Below are 21925 nucleotides of genomic sequence, written 5' to 3' on the forward strand. Positions count from 1 at the left end.
GGGGGGGGGGGGGGGGGGGGGGGGGGGGGGGGGGGGGGGGGGGGGGGGGGGGGGGGGGGGAACGGAGGAAAGTGAATGAGCGCTTAAGAAGGACAAAGAGGGAGGGGAGAGAAAGGGAGTTACCACCGTCTTGGCATCGCTCTTCCTTTCAAACCTCTGTGTAATGATATTGTTTGCAGTGATGCTCAGACAGCGAGCACCTGCTGCTCTGTAATGATTCAGCCTCTTTCAGCCGCCGCTGTAACACGACAGGATGCTGCTGCTACTGTCACTTCTGCCGCTGCCGCTGTTGTTACAGATTTTGCTTTTGCTCCTTCTACCGCATGACAATTGTTTTCCTCGTCTAAGCAGATACCAGCCTCAGATGCTCAAGGTGAGAGTCTTACCTTTCGCTCTGGGCTACTGGTTCACTTAATCTGGTCAGTTTGTTCAGTGTTTGTGGTTTCCTTTATCTCATCACCCTCCTTCCCGCTGTTTTGTTTTGTTGTGCTTGCTTTTGGGGGAATGTTTCTTCCCTCCTTCAGAAGAACTGAAATTGCTTGAGAGGCATTTAAGGAATTATAAAAGTGGCTAGCAAACAGGAGCTCAGTAATTGCAAAACTGTTCTCGCTTCAGAGAAGCAGAGAGAGTGACAGAGGGCTTGGGGGCAGGGGGACCGGGGGGCATCTGATTTTTCCTGTGTGTTACTCCTCTCCCAGTTTGGATGACGTTGCTGAGCTTGGACCTTTTATTGACTCCCACTCTGATTTTTGCAGAGCACTGTGACTATTACTACCATCTCTTTTTGTCTGTGTCTCACAGTAATGGACTGTGATAGAGTTAAGGCCTTTTGGAGGTGAACTGTTTGAGAGCTGATGTTTAAACATGTCTGAAGTAGCTGCCGACACTTTCCCCAGCCCCTCAGCTCAGCTGAGCCCTGATGCATCCCTCAACGGGCTCCCAGATGAGGAGAACATGCCGGGGACCCAAAGAGAGGACAGGAGGGTCCAGGGGATAGCAGGCCTTGCCGCAACCTGCTGTGCGTGCCTGGAGGCAGAGCGACTGAAGGGCTGCCTCAACTCTGAAAAGATCTGCATCGCCCCTATCCTGGCTTGCCTGCTTAGCCTTTGCCTCTGCATTGCTGGCCTCAAGTGGGTCTTTGTGGACAAGATTTTTGAGTATGACTCTCCTACCCACCTTGACCCTGGGAGGATAGGACAAGACCCAAAGAGCGCTGTGGATCCTACAGCTCTGTCTGCCTGGGTGCCTTCGGAGGTTTATGCCTCACCGTTCCTCGTACCTAGCCCCAAGAGCAAGGCTGAAGTGACAGTGCAAAGTGACAGCTCACTTGTGCCCTCCAAACCATTCCTCCAGCCTTCTCTGTATAACCGCGTCCTAGATGTTGGGTTGTTGTCCTCTGCTGCTCCTTCGCTGTCACCACCCGCCCTGGAGCCTACCACAGCGTCTCAGGCACAAGCAACAGAAACCAACCTCCAAACCACTCCAAAACTTTGTAAGTAAAAGCTGTGTGCTTCTTCAGTTGTTTTTTTTTTTTCCCCTTACACCAAAAAAAGGAAAAAAAGAAAAAAAAGCCACTTAAACATTCTGCAACCGTCCACAAGGAGGGCATGTGATTGGCATGGAAAGCTTAAGTGTGCTAAGACAGGTATAGCATGGGTTACCTTCTGAGGAGAGCATCTAGAGTCCTCTGCACTTAGTTCTGAACTGTGCAAGGTAAAGAGGGCTTCATCTGGGATCTCTGTGAAGGGTTAATACCACCCTTTTCTCTGCATCCACTTGTAGGGAAATATATGGGAAATATACGATTTACTGTTTATCTGATAGCTATTCCACATGGTCTGTTTTTCTTAGAAATTCGATTTGCGTCCTGTGCTGGATCTTCCATGTATGTTCATTTTCTTTGCCTTGCCTGCAGAGCACTTCTGGTACATCCTTCCTGAAATCTGTTGCTGGCAAACATCCCTATCATCCTCCTGAAACGCTCAGACCAGTGAGAAAAAGTGACAGCGTATTTGAAGCAGTTAGAAACCAGGAATTATTAATTTAGCATCTAGCTTGTGATCTTTCTCTTAAGAGCAAAGCACACATTTCTCCGTGTCTTTTCCCATCTCTGGGAGCTGATTCTTTTTGCAACTGCTTCTCACATACTGCTTTTTTGCCTTTTGTGGGGCATTTCAGGAAAGCCTTCTTGCCAATGCAGGAGGAATCAATTTCTGAGTTAGACTTTGCTCATCCTAGAAGCACAAAACATCCAGGGCACCTGTATTGTTTTTTTTTTTCTCAGTAGCAGCTGTAAAGCATCAAAATGCTGCATTGCTGAAGTGTCATTTCTTTGACATTCATAACTTTAACCCACCAAATCCAGAGCAGATCAAGCCAGCAGCTCCTGAGTTGTGTAAAATTGTGCAACTCCAGTAAAAGAGAAGGCAGCGCAACCGTCATGCTGAGAGCACAGGGCTGAGGTTTCCTTTGGAAAGCTGCAGTGATCAGAGTGCACAATTGCATTCCTCACAAATTTCCTTGCAGGACCCAATGTGTTTTATTCTCCCTACGTGCCTTCCCGTGATGATTCAGGTTGGTCACCTTGTAGATGGTACATACTGGACCTCACCCTGCAGCCCTGAAGTCACCAGAAGTTCACTGCTAAGTTAAGTTTAGCCCCACTAGCACTGGACCTAGTATAGCTACGTGGCATTTGGATTAGATCTAACATTTTGGGCCAACCCCTTGCTAGCATAACTACAGTGATTTCAGAGAAGGTCCTTCCAGCTGGGAGTCAGTCTTGAACAGCAGTTTCAGAATCACTGAAAGAAAGTCCTGAGTATTCCTGTAAAAACCCTACTTCTTTTTGCTTAGATAATGGTGGTAACCATCCTTTGGGTTAAAAGTAACTTGTCTGATGGAAACAGTTCTAATGGGGAAATATTGCTGTACTGTTAAATGACAGGGGGCTTTGTCTGTGATATTACTTGAACTAACCACCTTTGCAATTATTTAGTACTATTCTAAATGTTTTGGTTTGTGCTTTTTTTTTTTAATATTGCTGACGCATAGAATCTTTTTTGTAGGGCAAATATTGTGACATTAAATATATGACAGCATTTTTACTTCATAAAGTGACAAGAGACCACTATACAGTCAAAATTGCCTCGAGAATTCCTCTTGAATTTTCACATACAAAGCAAACCTTTATCAATAAATGCTAACTTCATCTTTAAAGGAAAGGAAGGATGAGGTGGGGTGTAAGATTCTTTGGAGCAGTAACTGACAAAATGCCATTATCTGCATTCAGATCTGCTAACATCTGGGAAATAAAAGTTTGTCCAGAAGCTAGGTGATTGGGTTGAAGGGGGTTTTAAGTTTTGGGTTGGGATTTTTTTTTGTGTGTAGCTGTGGGAGGGGGAGGGCAGGGGTATTTGTTTGATTTGGGGGAGTTGATTGCTGGTTTTTTTACTGTTGCTATAATTTTCTAAAGATAAACATGTATTAAGGCATCATAGTCTTCTGATAGCTACAGACTGAAAGGAGAGGGAGAACTGGCAGCAGGTCAAGTTTGGGTTGCTCTGAGGGAGAAGGTTGTGTAGACAGAATTTATTCTAACTGTGGCACATAGTTCTGACTATGGCAAGCAGCTGTAATTCTCTGCAAAGAAAAATAAGAAAATATAGCTGGAAAAATACACTGCAGAAGATCTGCTAAAGAATTCCAAGAGGCATAAAAAGAACTTTTTGGACAGCTCTAAAAGCACTGTCTTGGGGTTTTTGAAACAGCTGCATTTCAAACACATCATTGTGTTTTATGTAGAGCAAGATTTGTTGGAGAGGTTGACAGATTGCATCAGTGCTAACTTTTTTTTTTAATGCCTTTGACAGCTATAAAATTCTCAGTGACATGGCTTGAAAAGTAGCATCTGCAAATTGGATTGTCCCTTCTTTTGCTTCTCAGTGCCCTTCTTTTCAGTCAGGGTGAGGTAACTTGTTCCCAGAAGGTCCCTTATGTGCTGATTTTTTTTTTTTCCAGTGCAGAAACAAAAAAGAACTGACACATTTGATATTCTGTGGTTGATGTACTGTTTCTGAACCTAGCCCTTCCATGACTTTCCAAATCCTTTTCTCTTCTCCTCTCTTTTCTGTCTTACTCAGCATATTCTGCTTAAAGCTGTATCCTTCAAGGTCATAGTCTGCAGAGAGCTAATTGATTCTTCTTTCTTGGAGCCTGGAAGAGAAAGCCGAAGAGAGACAATCCTTGTAATTGTGTCTGGTGTACTAGATTCAGACTGGTCTCACTTCTGTTATTATACTTTGCCCTTTATCAATACAGAGATACTCCTTTCCATTGGGTTTACATTTTGTATTTTAATATCATTTCTTGTTTTCTGAAACAGAAAGGGAAACTGAATTGTTTTAAAGCATTCCCATACTTAGGAAGCTTGTCAATCTTAGCTTAGTTACACCAGAGAAGATTTTACTATTAGCAGAAAATAATACTATACACACGAACCTACAATCTCATTTCCCGTGAGAAGACATGCAGACTGTAATAGTGCTAACTTGGTTTCGGAACTAAATTTCACTTCTTCCTACACTATCACATTTAAATGCAATTCCAGCCTTTACCCAGGCTGATAACAGACTCAGCTCTGTAGTTCTGTAGTAACTGCTTTTATGCACCTGCAAACCAACCACTCCCCTCTTTAAAGCTCTTCCCACTGCTTTCTGTTTCCATTTAAGCAGATTTCCTCCAAAAACAATGAGCAAAACCCGGGTAGGGCTTGCCTTTCAGTGGTGACAGCTCTGCCAGAGTGGCACAAGTGGCTCTGTCACAAAGCAGAGCTACCCAAGCAGCCCTTGGCTTTGGGACTAAAAACTTTGTGGCTTGGTGAAGTGGCACAGGGCACACGAGAGGCAGAGCAGGAGGCAGATGCCACAGCATGACTTTGCTGGAGTGGGTTTCCCTGTGAGCAGAGCAAAAGGCCCATCAGAGAGCAATGTCCAGAGGGTGCTTGTCGCTGGTGGCACATCCACACTACCCCTGCATCCTTTCCACATCTGGCTTTCCTGCACACCTCAGGTGCCACGTGCTGATGGGGCAGCTGCACACTGTGCCCATGCTAGTGGCCAGCAGGTGACAAATAAGCATGTTTCCATCTCCCTACCTCTGTGCCCTGTGCTGGTTATAATATGCAGAGGCAGGTGCATCAATGCAGCACCAGACCTGTGCATGTCCCCTGGGAGGTAGGCAGGGCACCTCCCTGTCCCACTCATGCTGGCCATCGCCTGGAAAACACGTCAAAGTGGAGAAAGGGCTTGGCATTGCTGTCAACCACCCCTGACTGGGACAGCTCCCTTCTCATGTTTCTGATTTCTGCTGCCACTTCAGATGTGCTGGGTCAGCAGGAGCAACTGATACTGCTTTCTCATCCTCAGTGGAAAAAGGTGTTAAAAGGTTGCCTCTGAGGTCTGATAGTGGTTTGCCCAGGTAAACACCGAGGAAACTGTCTCAGCTCCCCTCCAAAGCTATCTAGGCAAAATGACTGAATTTCTTATATCTTTATGGAGCCAAAAATGGGGAAAATTGAATGAAAATTTACCTGTACCTTGTTTTGTTATCCTACTGTAAATATTCCTTGCAATTTTGCTCTGCCTTTTCACTTCCCCTTGTTCTTTCTCAGCTCTGCATTTGATGTCCTTTCTCCTATGCACAGTGATTCAGGAAGGTCTGTATTGTAGTTTGATGGCGGGCTAGAGGGAGCCTCTCCCTCCAGTTATAGGTGCTGCAACCCCTATAACTGAAGACTTCAGTTTATGGACAAAGAGGATTTGCTGGTAGCAGCTTCACACAGTGTTTGTTCTTTTTCTTGAAACAGTCTGATTCTGACCCACGCTCTCTAGTTCAAATCCCTATCGCAACACCGTGGGGTTTGAGTCCATGCCTGGCTATCCCTGAATGTGTCAAGGTCAGGGATGCCTCAGAGAGCCAACCGGGGGACTGTATTCACGGGAGGGGAGAGCAGATGATACAGCACAGGCTATATACCAGCCTTTTTCTGTGCTCATGTGCAGGGCAGTGCCACAGGAGAGACTGGGGGTTTTTTCCCAAAGCTTGAAGATGCAGGGGGAGAGCACCTTAAAGCAGGTGCTGCTCCATTTCTGATACATCATTGATGTTGATTAGCACGTACATTAGGAAGCTGGTTAGCCTCCACTTTCATATTCAGCATAGAGGGAGAGACCTCCCTACGCCTTGCCAGGGTGACTCCAGCAGGAGTAACCCTGTTTCACCAATGAATCTACGGGGAGACTACCCTTGCAATTCAATTTCTAAGTTAAATATTCTACTACACGGTATGGGGACTCATTTTGAAAGCCGCTACTTTTCTTTGATGTGTTCTGTGGATTAACAACATCTTGTCAAAGGAAAGTTACAATTAATCACCAGTTAAGACACCAGACAAGTTCTGAGCCGAACTCAGGAGCGTAGTAAAGAGATGCTGATCTCAGTAGGCCCAGGAGACACACGTGGACCTCCATTAACAAGCGGCAATAAAGCAAGTGCCACTGCACTGAGCCAGCCAGTCTGTATCTCTGCACTGTTCCAAAGGTCGTGGTGGCTCACAGATGTATCTACTTGTGACAGGAACACTCATGGGAACTGATGAGGTGAGATGTAGAAGACGCAGCAAATTTTAGGGAGTTCAGGTCCGTTAAGCCTTCTAAAGTGACACTTCCTCTCCCCAGTCCAGTAGGTTCACACTGTCTTTAAAACGTCCTCAGCAATTACAATTTGTTCAGCCAAATTTTTTTTGTTTATTACTTTTTGTGCCTCTACCATCTCCTCCTTTTAGCATCCACTGATTGCATGGAAACAGTTCCTCTTTTTAACGTGCAGCAGAGTGTACCCATCAGTCCTGTGTTTCTTTCTCTTGGACAAGCACCCCAAATTTATGGCTTTCAAATTTATGCCATGGGTGTGGTTTTCCTTTCATGCACCAGGCATCATGCGGAGAACATAGTGGGAAGAAAAAAAAAAGCAGTATTTCCCAAAGTATTTTTTTCTTAATAACAATCTGAATTTCTCAGTACAAAACAATACTCTGCACTTGTATTTAATTTTTAAAACTTCATTTTGCGTTGTAACCTTCACTGGGAATGTCATGTATTTGTGCTTTGTGGAGCTTCTGCATGTTCTCCCTCCTCATTTGTATAAAGATGTGTATGTGAGTATAGAAAATACAGTAGGTATATGCACTATATGGCCATTATTTCTTTATTAAAAATTACATCTGAGATTTTACTGTATCAAAAGTTTCTAAGCAAAACTGAATAATAATTTATATCATTACAAAACTCGGGGTTTGGATTTCCACTGCAGGGGACTGAAATTATCCTCATTCCGTATCTGCTGTATTTTTATACTTATTGTACTGTTTTATTTCCTATTAAGGCACTGCAAATAAATGCACTCGGATCTGCTGTGCCTAACTTTTGGTTACAGAGAAGCCTTTCTCTGCTTCAGATGAGAAAGCAGAATTTGGCTTGCTGGAGGCTCAGTAGCAGGTTAATTGTGGTGCAGAGCTGGAACGATACAAACGAGCATTTTCATCATTTGCAGTCTTGCTAATGGAAATGCAATAGATTTGCTGCAGAAATCCAACTCGGAATCAATAGCAATGCAATGAGGCAGCTGGTTCAGGGAGAGCACATGTGATGCCAATCTGCTGCAGACAGTACCTGGGCAGAGACTGTTCTGTCTCTCAGGAAAGGGCAGACAGCCCTGAAAGATGTCATGGTAGGTGATAAAAGAATTCTGAAAGCAAAATGCCTCTTTCACCTAGTTAGGAGAAAGGGCTTTTACTGAATGGTGGAAGGGAATCATTTGCTTGGAGGAATTCAGGTCTGTTTGGGCTCAAAGTTCTCTTTTTTTTTACAAGGCATTAAGTTAAACAAAGACAGGAGTCTTTGTGCTTCAGGTCATGTTCAAGCCACATGAAATCAAGAAAGGACTGAGTCACGGTGTGTAACTTCGGAGATGGATAGGTAGTTTTGGAGTATCTCCTGGTAAAGGTTTCTGCCCTCTTGTTCCTCAGGCGGATCACAGAGAGTAGCAGGCACTGCCCTTTGTGGACTGTTTTAAATTAGGCACACTGGCTAGCTTCACTAGTTTTACTGCAGGGAGCCCAGTTTCCCGCAGAGTGAGCCCTGTGAATCACATCTTGATCTCTCACTTTAAAACATTATGTGAAGTACCAGGCTCAGTAGGAGGTGCACATTAAACTCAAAAACCTGAACATGACCATTGTTTGGCAGTTAGCGAGCAGCAAGGGAAAAATGCACTATTTTGGGGCAATGTAAAGTCTGCTTATTTACATCTTGACCTGTCTCATCTGGTGTCTCCCCCTGTTCCCCCTTCCCCAGTAGAGTCTTAGTCAGTGAGACAAAAAGGTTTGAGCTAAGGAAAAATGGGCAGGAACAAACCAGTGGGACGTGGCTGGCCCCCAGGCAAGGCTTCTCTAAGCTAAACCAGAGGCAAGATCCATTCAGCTCTGGACAAGGGTTGGTTGGTATTGTAGCATCCATCTATTACCTTTGCTCCTGTATTTTTTTGTTAGAAAAGCCTTATTTCAGTATATATCTTCTCTCAAGAATATATTCAGCTTTTTCACGTATGCTTTCACTAGCCCCTCCCCTCTCTGCTTCAACCTGGAACCTGCTGGCAGTGCATTCTCAAAACTCAGACAGCTTTTTATTTTGGCAGTGAGTATCACCTCAGTTTTCAGATGAAAGGAAACCAATACAGCGTTGATAGTCACATGGCACTGGGTGGGGGCGTATAGGAAGCTATGATCTTAAGCATGATTCGTGACATAGTTCAGTATTTCTATGGAATTCCTGAAAGATATTTGAATTTTACAGTTTTTAACACTCAATTAATTCATGTGATTAGACAGATCAAAGTACAAAAAAAAAAAAAAGAGTATCAAGCTCGTTCAAAGCCTTTCTCTTACGCAAAAGAAAAAAAAAAGGAAAAGTCTCTGAGCTCATAAAAGATGATTTTAATCTTCCAAGGTGGTAACGGGAAACCAGTGTAAAGCTACTGGAACAGCACCTTGAGAAGAGAAACTTGGGCTTTTCCCTACGCTAAATTAACCTGGATAATTAATTTAGTGTTTCAGCTTGAATGAAATGGCCTGAGTTTTCACTGCCATAAAGGCTCTCAGGTCTGTAGCCCCGTAAGACCCAGCAGAGCGCTGGAATGCACTGGCCCATGACCTACACAATACAGAACCATCCCGGCTGAGGTTTCTTCCAGACCCGCACTGGCTGTGCTGTGAAGCCTGAGAGCGAGATGTTACCTCCCTTTTCCCTCACTCTGGCATCTCTTTTAAACAAAACCGCCTACTTTGACTTAGAAAATATGTGTTGTTTGTATTTTGGTCGTTTGTTCGCTTACACCTGTCTCTCCTAGATTAAAAAGCTCTTTCGTGCCATGTATTTTCCACTCACAGAGGTGCATATAAACTGTAGTAGCTCAGCTTTGGGTAAGCCTTTTTGACAGGACAGGCAGGCTGAGCTCTACAGTTCTCCTCATGGAGGGAATTGTTTTCAATCTCTGAATTATTTTATCCCCTTCACGCTTTCTTATTTTTCAGACAAATAGAGCTGTAATTTTGATATGGTACTTACACATGGACTAGTCCAAAAGTCCAGCAAAGGACAAAAAAAATCTATTCAGTGTCTTGGTCACTGTTCAGGAGTACTCAGCATGCATGAAGTAGCATGTGGCTACCGTAGCATGGGTGAACCAGTGGCTGTTCAGTATTTTAAACAGTAAATCAGTAATAATGTCCAGTCAGAGTAGACATGCAAGGACTCTCGCTAATCTGCTTTTTTGACCCTCAGGGTTGCATATTTCTTCTCACTTAGGTGGAACAACAATTCTAAGGTCCAGTCAAGGAAAGAGAAGACAAATGTTGCCCGGTCTTAGCAATGGTATGTGCATTTTCAGAAGAGTTTCGGCTCCCTCTTTCCCTATCTGGTTCTGTCCTGCTCTGAAGGATACCTTCAGCAAAGCTCCATGGATGAATTCAGTGGTTTTAACTGTGCACAATTCCACTATTCTTGACTTCTGCTCACATTTTCAAAGATTCCTCCCTCTGTGTCCGGCAGGCACTTCTCCCATTGTTGGCCCAGGGACCATTGCATCACTTTGCTCTTTATTCAGTTTATTATCTCAACTTCTCCAACATCTGGTTCTTCCTTCCAAAACTGGAAACAGCCCTAGTGCATGGATTAGTGGGGCGGAAGGATTTTGGTGTTTGCACTGCTCCTGTTTATACCCAGTTTAAAGACACTTTGCTTACGTGATAGATTCCTTTGCATTTCTGTCCTACAGTGAGTCTGCTGGATAGACTTAGCCTAATAGGGTTTCACTATGCCTAAGCATCTTTTATCATCACAGGACTTGAGAACAGTGGGGCATGATCATATCAGGAAAGTCACAATGGCAATAATTTCAAGATAGCTGGAATTTTTAAGACGTCTTTATATTTTCAAGATAGCTTTTTGTTGAGCTGTGGGTGTGCTCAGCAGGACAGTGTGACGGTAATACTGCCTTGGCAAGGGAAATAAGGTGTATTGGGGTGAAAGGGGCAACTACAGGGGAATGGAAGAATGATCATGTATGTATCTTGTCTGAACTGGTGAAGGTATAAACCAGTGAATGTGTTGTTATGGTTTCAGGAATTAAAGAGCACAGGATAAGAAGACAAAAGGCTTCCTGCTGTGTTGGAACAGGGGCTTGTAGAGGCTTCAGCTCTTATCTACAAGAGAGGAACATCATTAAGTAGCCAGGAAAGGGCTGGGAAACTGGGAAGAAGTAATTATACCTGTCAAGCACAGGAGAGCAGGGTTGACTGGAAGAAAGCGGGAAAAATCTGTTCCCCAGTGCCACAAATACCTGCAGTCCCAAAGCAGCTCTTCCTCCTGCTGATGATCTGGACTAGGAATGCAATTATCCACTCTGTCCATTATGCATTTCTAATGGATCCTCTGTAGGGCAGATCCTCTTGCCATCCATCCATGATGAGTATGGGCTCCTTCTTCATCGGTGCAGAGATCCAAGGAAGTGCCCTTCATGACCTTCTTCCTCTGGCCACTGCAAGGGCTGGAGTCACACTCTGCTCTGCCTGTGCAGCAGACACTGCACAGTGTCTCTCTGATATTGAATCCCCCCCCCCCTAATTACTTGGTTCAAAACTTCTCAGGGCACTCCAGTGATTGCCTCATGGAGGTCAGTCAGCCCACGCTACATTTTGGAGATGTTGATTTAGTGATAGTGTTAATAGATTTTGAAGGTTATCAGCGACAAGTTTTGAGTATTCCTTCAGCTACAGAATTTCTGAGACATACAACTGTATATGCATTGTCTTTGTGAACAAAGAAAGGCTGTGTTTCTGGATGAAAAAGTCGATGAATGCATTAGGACACGGTCTTTTCTTCAAAGCCAGTTAAGGGAAAGATACCTTAAAATTCTCCTTCTGGTTTATAACATGGCATCTGGCCAGTAAAGCCATCAAAAGGGGATCTGAACATGTGAATGTTCAAGAACATGGCTAGCAACCTTTCTGTTGTTTGCTAGCTCCAAGCATTTGAATTTTCCGTGCTGTAGAGATTAATGGAGGCCTCTAAAATAAGTAGCTTTTCAAGCAACCCTGTAATTTCCCTAATTGTTGCTAATTGATTGTTTAATGTGTGCAGCTTTTCCTTCTCCAATTTTGGAGGAAGGATTAAAAAGACACGTTCTGCAAGTGTAGTCAGATAACTGCTCCAAGCCCACGAAGCAGACTGACTAATTGTGAATCAGAGGAAGTATCAGTTCCCTCAAGCCACTCAGCTGGGCAGAGCTGGCAGGGGAGGGGGATGAAGACAAAGAAGACTGAAAAAGATCCTGATGCTTCCTGAACAGATCCAGAGAGCATCACAGGTCAACATGCCAGCATTCGGAGAAGAATTTGGTATCTAAATTTACTTGCCCCTGACGTATCAGCAGGTTCCCCAAGTTGCAGAGAAATATGTGGTTATGCTTTGCTTTTTCTTTTGGAGGTTATCTGTAATGTCTACTCAGGGCTGTTATCAATGCTTTCAGGATGCTAACACCCATTGATTTTTAACAAATGGGTATACCAGCACTACTGTCTGATATTAACTTAGATTTAATTCTTATCTTAATTTGCATACATTACTCTGTTCTGCAGATGATGATGACATAATGGCAGGGGTTTTTTTCCCTCATAATTAATCCAAAATTGTGACTTATCAGAAACTTAGGCACAGTTTTTAAAAAAGAACTATTTGCAAATGTTGTTCAAGTCTTGTAAATACTGCCCCTTCAAAAGAAGACTTAAAAATGTCAGTCAACAGAGAAAGATCAGACAAATAACTTGATCGTGACTTTTCTGTAATGACAGGTCACATAAGAGAAACTCTGCAGTGTTCAGATCTGTCAAGGAAATCTGCATCATATAAGAGTGAGATAAAAATAGATTATTCAAGTTAGAAATTAACCGCAGTTCTTTCATGGATAAACTGCTGGGTTTTTTCCTTTGGGAGTTAACTAACCTCCATCAGGGGGAAGAATGTGTGTCCCAACCAGTAATGTCACCAATTGTAGCACAGTAATGTGTTACCCCTAAGGTGATTGATTCATATCCCAATCTCATCAAGAGAAAAGCTTTAGCAAATTCAGATCCCTCCCTCTAGTGACTTTGGGTGAATGCAGATTTCTTCATGTTTAGAATAATGACTTGAAACAACTCTTTGCCCACACACTGACTCTAGTCTTCCCTGAAAAATTATTGGACAGTTCAGCTGCATTTGCCTTTGTTTTATCTTGTGGTGAATTCAGGATTGGAAATACTCTCTGCCTTTCCAGTTGTAGGTCAACCTCTTTGTGCTTGAGTGCAAAAGTAAAAGAAATGTTGGGATGACACTTTGAAACCTAACATTTAATCTGCTTTAAGTTCTATTTATTTAAAAAGCGTTATATTACATTCTTGTGGAGAGTCCATACAGTGAATATTCATAAAGCAGAAGAAGACCACGGAGCAGAAGGACCACAAATCTAGTGATATTTGTAAAACTAGGAGAGCTTCTGGGGATGTTAACAGAGCTTTTAAAGTTGTCAAGTTGTGACTTCCCATGTGTGATCTCAACCTCAGTCTTTCCTGTGCTTCATTTTCTCGCATTGTTAGTGATCTGCCCTTTTCATTGCTTGAGAAGCCTTCAAGCTCGTGCTGCTTGTAATTCTCAGCAGACTTGGACCCTGAGCTGTGCTCCTTAAGGCAGCTCATGTTTTGAATTATGCATAAATCCATCTCGGAGGGGCTGCACTTCATGGCTCCTTTTTGGAGGTGGTGATGTAAGGGAGTCTAAGTAATATAGTGACAGTTTTCATTTTTCATGTCCTGGCTCGGTTAAGAGCAACCCTTGAATTGTGTCATTTTTCTCCCATGTGACTGTTTAATCACCTGAGAGAGTATACCAGCCAGAGTTTTGTGGTAAGATTGATTATGCTCCCAACAAAGTGCTTCCTTCAGCTGAGCGCCGGGAAGTAGCCAGTCTAGCAGCTAATGGGCTTCAGCCTGATGCGAAAATGGCCACTGTGATTGAAATGTCACTGCAGTGCATGGCAGCCCCTTTGGCCTGCATGCTGAGCAGCACTGAGAGGCTCAAGGGGCTGTTCAGGTTTCAAGATGTGAGGAGGTATTCCTAATCTGGACTACAGGAAACTGTGCTATGGGGGTGGGGAGAGCACATCACCTTCTCCTTTGAAAGTGTAGGGGCGGAGTGTGCAGGAATATCCAGACCTGCAAGTAGAGAGGGGTGTTGCTGCAGATGTAATGATGACTTTGTTTGTACTGTTACTCTGCATTGCCGTAGCCTGCCATTGCCTGGTGCTGTGAGCTTTGCAATATCATTGCAGTACCATTTCAAAGTGTGCTGCAGGACCATCTAGGACCCCAGCTTGCGTGGCATGAAATGGGGAGAGCCGTAGTAGAGTGATCTTCCACTTAACACCACCTAATACATGTTTTGACAGCAGCCTACACCCATATCCATTACAAGCCTGGGAGAGAACTAAGGAAATATACTCACCAGTCCCACTTTACACAGCATGAGTCAATAATAGCATTGTAGGTGACAGTTTACAAATGTTTTGCCTTGCTTGGGTGAATTCGTAGTCTCTGAATGTCAGCAGCCCCTCTTACAGATGCCTCTGTGATTTAGCCTGTGGCACAGAGGAAAACTCTGGCAGCACCAAGAATGAAGTCCCACGGTCTGAGGCAGCTGTCCTCCCTTTAAGTGGTAGCATGTAATAATGAAATTCCAGGAAGAAAGGGTAGAAGATTCACAAATAAAGGGTAGTAAGTATGGAGATACACTTACAGACATATGTGCCTAAAAACACATCAAAGCAAAAATCATTCCAGAATCCTTCCCTTTGAAACAAACTCTTTGCTTTGTTGTTTTTGGTTTTTTTTTAGTTAGTGAAATGAAGTATTGTTTAAATACATAGGAAGACAATATGTCTTCACTGGCATTTATTGCTAAAAATGGATGAAACAAATGTAAATAAAATCAGATCCTGACATTTCAAGTCAGACTTTTTCTGTCATTGTCATCGAATGTAATAGACTGTTAGCTAATGGTTTCCTTCAGGAAAAAAAAAAAAAAAAAGAAAAAACACAAACTAACAACAATGCTTCATTTTGACAATTGACAAGGTAGCCAAGGTCTGGCAATCACATTTTCCAAAGGGCAGAGCCTGGAGTGTCATAAACTAGTTGTTCACCCTTTGGCTGAATACCAACCAGCTGCAGGGCCTGTTTGTTTGTGTTTGTTTCCGTTTTGTTTTGGATTGTTTATTTGTTTGTTTTTAATACAGACGAGACTTCTTTCCAATCTTGGCTAGTTTCAATTTTTGTACATAAATATGCAAAGTCAGATGATCTTTGATTGAGCACTGTCTGCCCCAGTGGCTGTTTTTCCACTGTCCAGTGTACAGCAGTCCCCGTGTCACTCTCCTGCCTGGGTTGGAGGAGAAGGGGCCCACGCTCTGCCGGATGGAGAAGCTCAGCTGTGGGGAGGAAGAGGAGCTGTGAAGGGTCTGGTGCCCCATCACTGTGGCAGTGGCAGAGTGCCAGCCCTGTGGCAGAAGGGAGGGCAGTCCCCACAGCGCTGCTGAGGGAGACTGCAGGGATCCCATGGGAATGCAGCACGGGGATAGCTCCAGCCCAGCGGGCAAAAAGGCAGATCCTTTGGGCAGGAGAAGAAGCACTCTGAACACTCATGGGGCACTCACAGGCCTGACTGTAGTCCCTATGGCAGAAACCCACTCCTTCCATGTCAGACCTATCCAGAAAGATTTTTTAGCTTTGCCCTTCACTATTGTCATTACTATAATAAATTAAGGATAATTGCTTGGCTTGAAACAGCTCTGCCTTCTGCTGTGTAGGTGGGGAAATGATGCCAGGAACAATCCTTTCTTCTCCTGCCAGTTTGCTTTTCTCTACAGCAGGGATACATACTGGTTCTTATAGATGCTGCTGTTAGTAAAAAGCAACCTAAGGACTGCCTCAGCTAGAAATGCAAGACTGATTACATTAGATGTGCTTTATTCCCAGTGTCCTGCATGAAATCAGCTCCAAAATAGATTAATACTGTTGCTTCGGAGTGGAAAACGCCAATGTTAATATAGGGTTTGTTACAGATGGACAGCTTGGTACAGAGCACAAATGCATGGGATTGGGTCACTGCCAGACTTGTATTTGAGGAGGGAGGTCAAATGAAGGTTTGCATGTGATATCTCCTATACCAACCTCAGCACATGACCAGTTGCTGGGATACCCCAGGGAGCTGTACCCTCTTTATGTCTGAGCTCAGCTCTGTGTTGTGCTATGTACAGAAGACTCAAATGTGTTTTGAGCCACGGTCCGAATTACTCTGCTGCATCACAATTAGGATGGGACGCAGTGACAACATGTTAAATCCCACTTCAAGATGAAACAGCCTTCTGGAGAGCATGCAGTTTGAAACTACAGGGAAATTACTGGAAGCAGAGCAGAGCACGTGAAGCCTACTGCAGGGACAAAGGCCCGGTGGTCCTTGTGCACTGCAGTGGAGGGATCATAACCTTTTTGGTACCACACATGATAACCAAAAGGCAGCAGGCCTCTGCTGCAGCATCAGTGGTGGTGGAGAGGTCAAGGGATTTTGGCATGGCTCCAGAGCTAGGAGATCAAGTTCTGCTTTGTACTTGCTTTGTGATCCTCTTCTCCAGTGGTCCACTGAGCAGAGAGGAAAAGGAAACTGACCTCACCAGCCATATGAAACCAGTGTGTGCCCAAGTGAGGCTGTGGTGCTTGGCTGTCTGGGGATGGATGTGCAAATGAATGGAAAAGTGTCTTTTCTGTCCGTCTTACTTCCAAGAGCCCTTACAGTTCAGCTTATGAGTGTTACTGTATGAACAGTGTAGGCTCCCACTTAGAAATGCTGTGGCTGGCACAGGGCTACTATTCACAGTCAGAAAGGAGATCTGCATGGAGCTGGGATGAATGTAGGGTTTGAAGAGGTGCCCCAAGAGGGAGAGAGTGCCACTGGTCCATGACCGGCCCCTAAGGAGTGCTGAACAGAGTCTCTCGTGCTGCCCACAGCATCTCATCTGTGGCAGCCCTTTGCTGTTAATTCATCTTCCAGAGCAGGCATTTCTGGGGGGAAGATGGTGGATTCACGCAGTAACCTGGAGATGCCTGAAAAGCAAATGACAAACTGCCCCTTAGACTGATGCTAGGGTACCAGTGCAGGGCTGTAGGCTTGGTTGGTTGTTGTTCAGGACTGCAGGCTGTGAGGAGGTCCTAATCCTTCTTCAGAGTCTGATTATTCCAATTTAACTATTATGCCAATAGTTAAATTTGGTCAGGATCTGCTAGTTCTTTTCCATGTTTTCCTTTGCACCTTCTCGGGTCACAACCTATATCCATCCTACACCCCAAGCATTTTTTGGTAAATACAAGAGGAGCAGTCAACTGTAAGGCAGGGAAACAGCAGCCCCAAGACTTCTCAGTATCTTCTGTTACTGGGCAAGGTTGCACCATTTGTGGAGTGCTGCAGTCCACAAGCAATGAGACAAAATGCTGCACACCTCTTAGACACCAAACAATAAAGAACTGTTTGGCTCACAAACTGTCAGCAGCCGAAGTGATGCTCTGATACATCCATTTTGCATTCAGATTGGGTGGAAAGGAAATACACTGTAGGCTGTTTTGGACAGCTCAAATGAGTTGGTTGGTATGGCAGGGGGCTGATCTGTCACAGGAGTCAAAATCATTAGGAGAAAACATACCTGTTTTTTCATAGCTACTCCTACAGTAGGGTGCATGTGTGAGTTGGTGCCTGATTAATGAAGCTTTAATTTTAGGCCTGACTGCTAAGCTTTCTTTTACCAAACACACTGGGACATCCAAGCATCTTTTTTCATTTACTTTGTTGGGATGATCTCTTAGGCTGGTATGGACTTTTACAGATATTAAATCTCAGAGTCTGGAAGATAACTGGGAAACATGGATTCAGGGTGTTGTGGGTGGTAGCCCTTTATGCTATGGCCCCGTCTTCTCACCCTTTCTTAGAGATTTGACAACCCAAAATCAAAAACATCTGTTGTAAACAAGGTTTATTGTCCTACTGCTGTCACTGATATTTGCGATTAACTGTCTCTCGACTACCCTCATCTACTTTCTATTTCCAAGGTACTTTTTTTTTAAGAGGTCCCTTGCATCCTGAAGCATTTTAGTGGTATATTGTTTCCTGATAGCAATGCTTTATATCATGTCCTGGTTATCTGACCCTTCTAGAGAATGACAGGGAAACTAAGGGCTTTTTATCTATTGCCTTGGGACATGGCTAAGACCTCCTTTCCCTTACAGATTCAAGGTCTTTGCAGGGGGAAGGGGAGAGTTGCAGTGCCTTCTCACTAGGCTAAAATTACTATATTGTTACAGAGATTAAATAGAATAATCTTGAAAGCTCCTAGTATATTAGCATTGCCTGATTCCAGCTAAGATCTGCTGGAACAATATTTCCAGGGGACCATCTATTATTCATCTCTCTTTCTTTCGCTAAAAGAAAGTCCTCAGACACAGAGCATAACTAGTTTTACTTTTGCTTCAAAAGGAATGCCTTGCTGTTTCATCTTTCATGGTGCAGTCAGGTCCTTCTGGAGAACTATGTAACTATCTGTTCTTGCCATGGCGGGGGAGGCCATAATTTATTCTGACCAAAAAGGGATTCTCAGGAGTATAAGACATTAACAGTGAACAAGCTACAAGGTTCATAAATCTCCAGAGACAGATAGAGAGCTCTCTAGTAAATGAGGATTCTCGTACAACCTCCCACTCCCCTTCCCAGTGTGTTGCCAATTTTAGGGATGACAGTTATACCAGACCTTTCCTAGTAACGTTTTACTCAGTTCCTCTCACACAGATATGCTCGGCTCCGTAATTGCTTCTCATAAAATGCATTTGTCTGCATAACTCCTGCTTTGTCATTCCTGCAGTGCAGGGTCTTCCTGGCACTAAGAATCTGAGTTCTTGCAAGCTCAGGAGCGTGTGGCAGCAGAGCAGGGTTCTGAAGTCCCATCAGGGCCTGGATTATCACAAAAGGGTATTTCATTGTGCAGTAGTTGCCTGGGGTAGGACTCATCCAACCTCTATACTAACTGAGCTACTAAGGTACCACTAAAGTGCCACGGGGGCTGACTGTCATCTGAATGGGAGCAGAACTAATTAGCTCTCTCCAAAAGCACAAGTGTGCTGCTTTGAGAGGTGGCACTGTCCTGTGCAACATGGGCAACAAGGGTCTGTTTTCTCAGGGCTGGCGTGGCAGCATCTCTTCATGTTCATCCTTTTGGCATAACGGATGTGGCAGGGCTTGGCTTTGCTCTGGACCAGAGGTCCAAGGAATTCAGAGCAGCAGGGCGGAAAGCTGCAGGTTTGAGCCTCAGCAGAAGCAGCGTGTGCCAACCCCGATGCCTGGCCAACAGTAAACCACTTCCCAAGCAGCTGGATGTCCCTCGTGCTGCCCCGCCAAGGGAAAAGTTTGTGTCTGCTCCTTATGGGCATGTGAGAAGGCTGTCCCATAGCTGCAACAGCCTGGCTCAGTCTGCAGTGCCTGCCGGTTTGGGCTGTAATTGTACGCAAAACCCCTACAAAAACAAAGTCGCAGCTGCTGGCTCATTTTGTATGGCAGCCCTTCGTTAATGCTGTGTAATGTGAGAACTGCTCTGTGCCAAGAGCACTGTGTCCCTCCGTCCTCCAGCCTCCCTCTCTACCACCAGACACCTCTCCAAGCTCAAATCCTGCCCCTCCTGCGCTGGATAAGGAACTCATCATGATAGAATTTGCATGCGTGGACAGGAGCAAAATCCCTCATTGCACAGACTTTGGTCTGTTCTGTAACCCACCTGGAAACGGACAAGATTATTGCTATCTCCTTCTTCGATTGCGCGAGTTCAGATGTTTCTCACACTCCAGACCCACAGCTACTCTTCCAGAGGACTGTAGCAAATTAACCTCTCTGTACTCATGTGTGAAATCCCCTCCCCTGGGACAATTCACACCCAGCACCCCTGCAAACCACCCCCTCTTCCTCAGGAAGAGCAGTGAAAGACACTGGGGCAATGGCAGTGAGGCTGCCATTCAAAGCTGTGGAAGATACATGCTCACCTATTGTTGATGGATGTTCCTTCAGTGGCAAGTTGCTGGGACCCAGTGGTAGTGGATGAGGTTGTAGAAATTACACTGTGCAGAAGGAATTGTGGCCGACATATGACAAATGTGTTTGCTCTCCTCTCTCTTTTTCCTCCTAAAAACTGTGCAAGATGGAGACAGGCAAGGAAAAATGGATGCATTTTAATCCAGGGGTAGAGTTAGACCCTTTTAGCAAATCTCCTGAGGTGTCAACCACCTTATTGAGGTATTTAAATCCTGCTGAAGATGTGCCCTTGCATTAAAGAAAGGCTGGACTGCCCCATGAAAAACAAATTCTGCAGCTGTAGCCTTAGTCTACTGCTTCCCAGTAAATCTTTCCCTGTTCAGAAAGAGTAAGTGAAAAATGAAATCCAGCATTGCTTTGCACAGGCTTTCTGCCTGCAAAAGGGAGGTGATGAGGGCCACCGCTCTTGCAGCAGTAGCACGTTTGCCCCACAGCATCTGTTCTGCCATTATTTACCTAGATTGGCAATAAAAGCCCCTGATTTGTGAAATCAACCAGTGTAGATGGTGTCAGCTGTCACTTGGATTGTGGCCGTGATTTGGTCAGCTGCTGTCGAAAATTATAATGACTATTAACTAGAGATCTGCGAATGTTAATTAAAATAACTGTTCTTCAGAGACACCTGTGTTGTAATAAAAAGCACCTCAGAACAGTTGACAGAACAATTGACTTGGAAATCATTTGTAACCAAGTGATATATTCCACCAATATAGCACTTAAAACATAGGCAATGGAGCGTGGCTTGTAAAATCCATCCAGATAGCTCTTAGTATCCATCCATGAAGCTCTTAGTACTCAAAGCTTTCTTGACAAACTATCAGCCTGTTCAGTTCTGATACTACATAAGCATCTGTACTTTTTTCTTTGGCAATGTTATTTTTTCACAATTTCTAATTGTAATGATTTAAAAAAAAAATAAAACCTCTTGAAAAGCTGGGCAGCTAAAGTTCAAAAATCCTGAGGTCAGAATCTAGTGTGTCATTTTATGTGAGATTTTCGGTTTCATGCCAGTTTCATGATTTTTGAGCACTGTATGACCTTTTTTTGAGAACACGGGCTTCAAGTCTTGGAATCTTCAGGAATCTGGATTTTAATAGGACTTTTTTCCGAGTTACAGTTAGATATATTTTAATCTGTTTTGTTTTATGGCAAGCCCTTCAGGCCAGATTTCTGCTTTACTTTTTCCTGTTCTAGAAAGTCTCCAGCTTGGCTGAATAAAAGGTAAACAGGCCCATACATGTTATTGATGGAAGATCTGCATGACGTTACAAATGTCTAAAACCCTCTAGATTGTTTCAGAAACACACAGGGTAATTTTTTAAACTTTCTGGAATTGCTCCACTAATAGTCTTTTCCCACAGGAAGTGACTATTATATCCCTAGCAATAAACAGCCGACATCCTCCAAATGACACTAAGCTGATGGATTGTGAGTATTGCTTTCCTTTTCAGCCCCACGCAAAATTTCATGTGCTCATATGCACGTGTACGTGCACACAAACACGCCATGATCCATACACAGAATGTTTTGCCAAACACAGCATCAGGATCGTTTTTGCTCCTCGTTAATTCCCCCACCATCTCGAGCGTTGCATGTCCCATGAAATATGACAACCCTCCCTCTGCTGAGTATGAAAAGTAGAGCTGAGCCAACCAAATGGTTTTATCAGCTGCCCCAAGCAGACTGGTAAATTTTTTGCTAAAAACTTTCACTTTCATTATGAGCCTACTTTAAACTCTTTATCTATTGCCTAGTGCTAGTGCTCTTAACTTGAAAGTTTAAAGGTTGCAGGCAGCAATTGACTCAAGGTTCATTCAGTTAATATCCTTATACCAGAAGAAACATGGAGCAGGTTGTCTGCCTGAAAAACCTTCTTTGAAAATTACAAGGGATGTCCTGTTCTGGGGCTGTTGTGGGTGGGAGTGGAAGGCTTAGACAAAATTATTCAAAAGCAAAGCCTTGCCCGTGAGTCTCAAGGTGCAGAAAGAACTCTATTGTTTTCTAAACCCTTTCTCAGAGAAGGCTTTAGGTGCAGCTGAATCCTGTCTTAGCCTCGGACTGTGTTAACGGTTCGAATTTAAAGGCATTATAGAGGTGTG

The 21925-nt window shown here is 44.0% G+C and overlaps 1 protein-coding gene across 16 annotated transcripts in view; it reads left to right on the top strand.

Moving 5' to 3' along the window:
- The window catches only part of NRG1 (neuregulin 1), a 439630-nt gene that overhangs the window by 343760 nt on the left and 73945 nt on the right, over positions 1 to 21925 (top strand). For 2 of the 16 annotated variants that reach the window (XM_027896322.1, XM_027896717.1), the window contains exon 1: positions 157 to 1492. The exons of 9 other annotated variants lie outside the window; for them this stretch is intronic. In XM_027896322.1, coding sequence (XP_027752123.1) covers positions 865 to 1492 — 628 coding nt within the window. In that variant the 5' untranslated portion in view covers positions 157 to 864. Of the gene's footprint in view, positions 1 to 156; positions 1493 to 21925 lie in introns of those variants that run through there. 5 more of the 16 variants (XM_027896406.1, XM_027897128.1, XM_027897548.1 and 2 more) reach the window with 5 other exon arrangements.

Source organism: Empidonax traillii, unplaced genomic scaffold, assembly GCF_003031625.1.
Source record: "Empidonax traillii isolate 1590-97213 ecotype Southwest subspecies unplaced genomic scaffold, ASM303162v1 scaffold2:size4533513, whole genome shotgun sequence".
NCBI lineage: Eukaryota > Metazoa > Chordata > Aves > Passeriformes > Tyrannidae > Empidonax > Empidonax traillii.